This window comes from Pelophylax lessonae (assembly GCF_965119305.1).
Source record: "Pelophylax lessonae genome assembly, chromosome: 5".
In the NCBI taxonomy this organism is placed as follows: Eukaryota; Metazoa; Chordata; class Amphibia; order Anura; family Ranidae; genus Pelophylax; species Pelophylax lessonae.
This window is the reverse complement of record NC_138772.1, coordinates 558,975,724-558,983,196: the sequence shown is the minus strand read 5'-3', so window position 1 is coordinate 558,983,196 and position 7,473 is coordinate 558,975,724. Positions and strand designations below refer to the sequence as shown.

The window sequence follows — 7,473 nt, the reverse complement described above, 5'->3', positions numbered from 1 at the left end:
CCACTCTGAGGCTCAGGTAAGCAATGAGCCCCCCATGCCTAATGTCACTCCCTGGGCGCCCCCTCTAGAATTTGGGTCGGAGGTGGCCCTAGACCCTTCCTTACAGCTCACGAAAAGTGTGCTCAGACCCCAGCTATCTACCGATCGTCCACTCGTTTAAAGGTACCGAATAATGGAAGACTTATGATTTTTAATGTATTGCAGATGGCTAGAAAATGGTAGAAGTGTTTCATAGACCCATGCCAGTGGGGTGGGATTTGTTATTGTGAATACCTGCATTCCATTGTCCTAGTGTTTCTGTGTGCCTTGTAAGCTTATTATGGGATGTGTGTTTGTGTGGGGGATGGCTCAAAGAGGGAGGGGTTTTCGCAGAGTGTAGATCTCTTGTGTTTTCAATAAACAATTCAATCGAGTTTTGACTCCCAGCCTATGTGTCGTCTAGTTCTTGGGAGGGAAGGATGGTATAACGCTACCTGGATTGTTGCATGCTGTACCTGCCTATTTGGATTATTACCTGTTTTCCTGTCTACCAGCGGAGACCCTGTAGATTAAACTACTTCTCCACTACAGTGTCCATGAGGCTGCAGGCACTGCAGTGACTTGCTTGTGCAGGCGGTGCAAAGTGAATGACAGCCCAGGAAGCGGAGTGTGAGCTGGGAGACAGGATTCACTCAGGAGTTAAAACAAATAACCAGGTGCTCCTGGGGTGCCTGTTATATGAAGGATAAGAACTGGCCAGTGAGCCACCAAGGAAGTCACTATGCTGCCAGCCAGTGAGGCATGGGATAGATGCTGGAGCAAGATATAACATGTAATGGCAGCGAATAGGAACAACACAAACAGGATCCAAGGGAATGCAATAGATGTCTGGTAAAAAAAGCTCAGTTTATTGATTAAAAAGGGGGGGGGGGACAACAACAAGGTACATACCACCCTAGGTCTAGAGCCAGGCAGGGGCACCTTCAGGATTGGAGACTGGATGGCCGATTGCCAAATGCTGCTGTGTGCTGAGAGAGGGAGATCCTTGCCAGCACGAGGATGAACCGTCACTGCGCTGCTCTGATGCGATGGCCAGAAGTAGGTCACTCGCCTTGCAGGGGCGGTGACAGTCAGGGGGTCCTAGCTCCCACAAATGACAGTCGGAGGTCACAGCGGCTAGAAATGACAGTCAGGGGGTCACCGCTGCTAGAAATGACAGTCAGGGGGTCAGTGCTCCTAGAAATGACAGTCAGGGGGTCAGTGCTCCTAGAAATGACAGTCAGGGGGTCACCGCTCCTAGAAATGACAGTCAGGGGGTCACCGCTTCTAGAAAATACAGTCAGGGGATCACCGTTACTAGAAATGGCAGTCAGGGGGTCACCGCTCCTAGAAATGACAGTCAGGGGGTCACTGCTCCTAGAAATGACAGTCAGGGGGTCACCGCTCCTAGAAATGACAGTCAGGGGGTCACTGCTCCTAGAAATGACAGACAGAGGGTCAGCGCTCTTAGAAATGACAGTCAGGGGGTCTCCACTCCTAGAAATGACAGTCAGGGGGTCACCGCTTCTAGAAATGACAGTCAGGGGGTCACCACTCCTAGAAATGACAGTCAGGGGGTCAGTGCTCCTAGAATTGACTGTCAGGGGGTCACCACCCCTAGAAATAACAGTCAGGAGGTCAGCGCTCCTAGACATGACAGTCAGGGGGTCAATGCTCCTATAAATGACAGTCAGGGGGTCACCACTTGTAGAAATGACAGTCAGGGGGTCACCACTCCTAGAAATGACAGTCAGGGGGTCAGCGCTCTTAGAAATAACAGTCAGGGGGTTACCGCTCCTAGACATGACAGTCAGGGGGTCACCACTTGTAGAAATGACAGTCAGGGGGTCACCGCTCCTAGTAATGACAGTCAGGGGGTCACCACTTCTGGAAATGACAGTCAGGGGGTCGCCGCTCCTAGAAATGACAGTCAGGGGGTCACCACTGCTAGAAATGACAGTCAGGGGTTGCCGCTCCTATAAATGATAGTCAGGGGGTCGCCGCTACTAGAAATGACAGTCAGGGGGTCACCGCTGCTAGAAATAACAGTCAGGGGGTCGCCGCTGTTAGAAATAACAGTCAGGGGGTCATCGCTCCTAAAAATGTCAGGGGGTCATGGCTCCTAGAAATGACAGTCAAGGGGGTCACCCTTCTATGATTGGCGGGGGAAGGTCTCGTATCTCTGCAGATGACGGTTCAGAGAAAGCAGAGACGGGAAAACAATGCAATGTTGTCTCCTCACCGCATTCCCCAGTGTAACGCCGGCTAAGCCACCTCTGCCTAATACATTCGCAATGAATCATTACACCCCAATTAGCGCGCTTTTACACCGACTTCTATTAACCTGAGAGAAGCAATTAGAAGGAAATGATCAGCAAATAAAAATATTGAACATGAGCCGGGTGTAAATGAGTCGCACCATCCGGGTTAATGTGGAGCGGGGGCTTCACAGCGCCAGGTGATCATCCCGCTCTGCGTATTCAAATCATTCCTACTTAAACCCCCGCTGGAGGATTCGGCAAGAAGAGTGTCACCCCTATCGTTCACCGTTGCTACCAAGAAGAAAGGGGAAGCTTCCTAAATATAAGAGGTGTGACAATCTAATTCCGGGAATGGCCACGGTGTGGCGTTATGGTGATGAGTCACACGGCCACTCGCACTCAGCGTGTTCTGACATGTTCCAACTCGCTCTCTCTGGGGTCACGGGCCAGTGGACTCGGTCTTTAGGGAGTAGTAGAAGAAATAAGAGGTCTGTACTGTTGGTGGAAAATGAGTGACAGGAATTTGAAGCGGTGGATTAACATCAAATTTTGTGTGAAAATTGGAAAAGTGCAAGTGCTTCTTTTATTTTTTTTATTGGTTGAGTCGGATGGATTTGTGTCTTTTTCCAACCTGACTAACTATGTAAGTGAAACTTTTCCTCTGCTATAACAGGCTTATGGTGAACATTCCATGTGTTTTTAAATGGCAGAGGCGGTTTATTACCACTGGACCCCCCCAGGCCTTTTTCTGATACTTTTGCTTACATGTAAAATTCTGTATTTTTTACTAGAAAATTATTTAGAACCCCTCAAAAATTCTGTATTTTTTTTTTTAAAAGAAGACCCTGAAGAAGAAATTGGTGGGTGTTGCAATTTGTTTTACACTTTTTTTAAACGCAATATTTTTTTACCCACTTGCTGACTGCATAACTCACAGCGCCTTGAAAAAATATTCATACCTCTTGAAATTTTCCACATTTTCTCATGTTACAACCAAAAAAGTAAAATGTATTCAATTGGGATTTTATGTGATAGAGTGACACAAAGTGTCACATAATTGTGAAGTGGAAGGAAAATGATACAAATAAATCTGTGAAAAGTGTGGCTGCATTTGTATTCACCCCCCTTGACTCTGATACCCCTAACTAAAATCTAGCAGAACCAATTGCCTTCAGAAGTCACCTAATTAGTAAATAGAGTCCACCTGTGTGTAATGTAATCTCAGTATAAATACAGATGTTCTGTGAAGCCCTCGGAGGTTTGTTAGAGAACCTTAGTGAACAAACAGCATCATGAAGGCCAAGGAACACAGCAGACAGGTCAGGGATAAAGTAGTGAAGTGTAAAGCAGGGTTAAGTTATAAAAAAAATCTCCCAAGCTTTGAAGATCTCACGGAGCGCTGTTCAATCCATCATGGGAAAATGGAAAGAGTATGGCACAACTGCAACCCTACCAAGACATGGCCGTCCACCTAAACTGACCGGCCGGGCAACCCTACCAAGACATGGCCGTCCACCTAAACTGACCGGCCGGGCAAGGAGAGCATTCATCAGAGAAGCAGCCAAGAGGCCCATGGGAACTCTGGAGGAGCTGCAGAGATCCACAGCTCAGGTGGGAGAATCTGTCCACAGGACAACTATTAGTCATGCGCTCCACAAATCTGCCCTTTATGCAGAGTGTACAGAGACGGGCAGAGCGTGGGGTGCAGAGCGTACAGAGACAGGCACAGCGTGGAGTGCAGAGCGTACAGAGACCGGCACAGCGTGGAGTGCAGAGCGTACAGAGACAGGCACAGCGTGGAGTGCAGAGCGTACAGAGACAGGCACAGCGTGGAGTGCAGAGCGTACAGAGACAGGCACAGCGTGGAGTGCAGAGCGTACAGAGACAGGCACAGCGTGGAGTGCAGAGCGTACAGAGACAGGCACAGCGTGGAGTGCAGAGCGTACAGAGACAGGCACAGCGTGGAGTGCAGAGCGTACAGAGACAGGCACAGCGTGGAGTGCAGAGTGTACAGAGACAGGCACAGTGTGGAGTGCAGAGTGTACAGAGACAGGCACAGAGAGCTTCCTTGACGCTGAATGGCAGGAAAGAGCATTGCAATTGCCCAGTGGTTAAAGGCGCTGTGCGTGAGATTAGACATCTGATGACAACAACATAAGAAAATATATAGAACTTTATTTGGGAGTTTGAATTACAAAGAGTGAAGTGTCCCCGTGTATCACTGAGACAAGTCCAACAGTCGCCCCCCCATGTGACCAGTCTCCGCCCCCTGCGCACACCGGATTATCTTCCAGCAGAATCCTATCATTTCCTCTGGCAGACATGGAAGAGGTTTGGTGAGGACACAACAGACGCCCAATCACTTCTCTCCGAGGTCCAGAGAGCGCCTCTTCTCTTCCATCTGAGATCTCCATCACATCACTAGGCAATCTCTTCCATAACGTCCTCTGACGACGCCCCTTCAGACTCCATATCACTGTCCCCACCTTCCACATCACTGTCTCCGCCCTCCATATCCCCGTTCTCCGCCGACCGCTTCAGTCCTCGCTGGCGGGACAGGCAAACCGCAAACTTCATGTTGTATCGGTTCCAATCACAACTGAGGAGAAACCGAGAGAGAAAGTTATTTCCCATGACAGTTCTCTGGTATAACCACAAGCAGGGACAGACACGGGACAGGTAAGGGAGGGGGGGGAGTGCACTCGGGAGGGTATTGTGGACAGGGGAGAGCACTGGGGTATGTTAGCGAGGACGGGGGAGGGGCAAGTACAGTAATAAAGGATAGGGAGGTTGCACTCGGGTACAGCGGTAAGAGGGGGGGGGGGGGGGGGAAACGCCGGTACTCACAGCTTGGAAATGTCATTGAAGTGAGTTTGGATGCTCTTCCATAGAGAGTGAATGGCGGGTAATAAGGAAACCGACCTGAAGGAAGAGAAAACTTCATGGTAAGTCATATTATGGTGATCAGAACATGAGTAGTACCCACCCCCACACCAATACGGGCACAACCTGTACACCCACAAAAAACACATGCATTACCCCCACTACACCCAGGATGACCCAGGTAATACTCCCCCCCCCCCCATCCGACACACAGGATTCCCCAGGCAATAACCACCCCCCCCCCCCCCCCCAGAATTCCACAGGCAATACTCCTCATGACACCCAGGATGACCCAGGTAATACCCCTCACCACCACACCCAGGATGACCCCCTCACCACAACCCAGGATGACCCAGGCAATACCCCTCACTACACCCAGGATGACCCAGGCAATACCCCTCACCACAACCCAGGATGACCCAGCCAATAGCCCCCACCACAACCCAGGATGACCCAGGCAATAGCCCCCACCACAACCCAGGATGACCCAGCCAATAGCCCCCACCACAACCCAGGATGACCCAGGCAATACGCCCCCACCACAACCCAGGATGACCCAGGCAATAGCCCCCACCACAACCCAGGATGACCCAGGCAATAGCCCCCACCACAACCCAGGATGACCCAGGCAATAGCCCCCACCACAACCCAGGATGACCCAGGCAATAGCCCCCACCACAACCCAGGCAATACACTCCTCCCCCCCCCCCCCCCACCACCACCCAGGATTCCCCAGACAATACCCCTCACCACACCCAGGATTCCCCAGACAGTACCCTCACCACACCCAGTATTCCCCAGGCAATACCCCTCACCACAACCAAGGATGGCCCAGGCAATACCCCTCACCACAACCCAGGATGGCCCAGGCAATACCCCTCACCACAACCCAGGATGGCCCAGGCAATACCCCTCACCACAACCCAGGATGGCCCAGGCAATACCCCTCACCACAACCCAGGATGGCCCAGGCAATACTCCTCACCACAACCCAGGATTCCCCAGGCAATGCCCCTCACCACAACCCAGGATGGCCCAGGCAATACCCCTCACCACAACCCAGGATTCCCCAGGCAATGCCCCTCACCACAATCCAGGCAATACACTCCTTCCCACCCCACCACACCCAGGATGACCCAGGCAATACCCCTCATCACCACACCCAGGATTCCCCAGGCAATACCCCTCACCACAACCCAGGACGACCCAGGCAATACCCCTCACCACAACCCAGGGCGACCCAGGCAATACCCCTCACCACAACCCAGGACGACCCAGGCAATACCCCTCACCACAACCCAGGACGACCCAGGCAATACCCCTCACCACAACCCAGGACGACCCAGGCAATACCCCTCACCACAACCCAGGACGACCCAGGCAATACCCCTCACCACAACCCAGGACCAATACATTTAGTACTCCCATTACCCTCAGGAGGACACATGTAGTACACTTCCCTACACCCAGGAGGATACACGTATTAGACGCCCCCACACCAAGGACACATTCACCACCTACACCCAGGGAGACGCATGTAGTACACTTCCCTACAGCCAGAAAAGTATAGCGCCCCCATCTGCCCCCATTACATTCAGAAGGGCAAGTGTAGTAAGTGCCACCGGCTCATTTTGCCACCCCACACCTACACCCAGGAGAGGTATAACACCCCCCACTACATTCAGGACACATGTAGTAAGCCCCCCCCCCCCCAACACATATCCTCTTTTTTTGCCCCCCCAGGTGGAAAACGAAGGACTTTGCAATGGGGCAGTACTCATCAATAACACCATATACATATGTGTATGTGATATTTGTTGGGTATATAAGGGGGTCTGGTACAGATCAATCATCTCACCGACTCTTCATCTTCTGTCCGTGCTGCATCAGCAGTTCATGAGCCCAAATCAGATAGAACTGCAGGTGCCGCGATCGTTCAATCTGCGATGCCAAGATCGCCAGCAGCCGCTCCACATACAGCTCCGGCAGGGAGGAGCAGAGGACTTTAACTGAGGAAAAGAGCAAAAGAATCAGTGCGGAAATCGCCAAATGAGAAAAGGTGGGCAAGCGCGGCACCCCCCCAGATACCAGTCAACAACCTCCCCTCCCCCATCCCTGTACTCACTGTCAGTGCATGGCACGCTCTCTAGAGTCTCCTGTAGGAGGCGTTCTTCATTCAGCCTCATTGCCATGACCAGAGCTCGGGTCCACTGGGCCGCTCGCAGCGCTCGGCGTACACTTCCTGCCGTCACCTCTTCATCCAGCTGGAACGGGTCAAACACCAAACTGGAGTCCAGAGAGAAGATGAGGA

At 51.8% G+C, this 7,473-nt stretch overlaps 1 protein-coding gene across 1 annotated transcript in view; it reads right to left on the bottom strand.

Moving 5' to 3' along the window:
* Window positions 1–4,692: 4,692 nt before the first annotated feature.
* LOC309556218 (periodic tryptophan protein 2 homolog) overlaps window positions 4,693–7,473 on the bottom strand; it is a 36,681-nt gene continuing 33,900 nt past the window's right edge. The window contains exons 18-21 of the mRNA XM_082258620.1: window positions 7,288–7,473; window positions 7,021–7,171; window positions 5,127–5,201; window positions 4,693–4,878 (exon numbers count right to left, since the gene is read on the bottom strand). The exon at window positions 7,288–7,473 is cut by the window's right edge and continues 29 nt beyond it. Of these exons, the coding sequence (XP_082114746.1) occupies window positions 4,701–4,878; window positions 5,127–5,201; window positions 7,021–7,171; window positions 7,288–7,473 (590 nt within the window). The 3' untranslated portion in view covers window positions 4,693–4,700. The remainder of the gene's footprint in view (window positions 4,879–5,126; window positions 5,202–7,020; window positions 7,172–7,287) is intronic.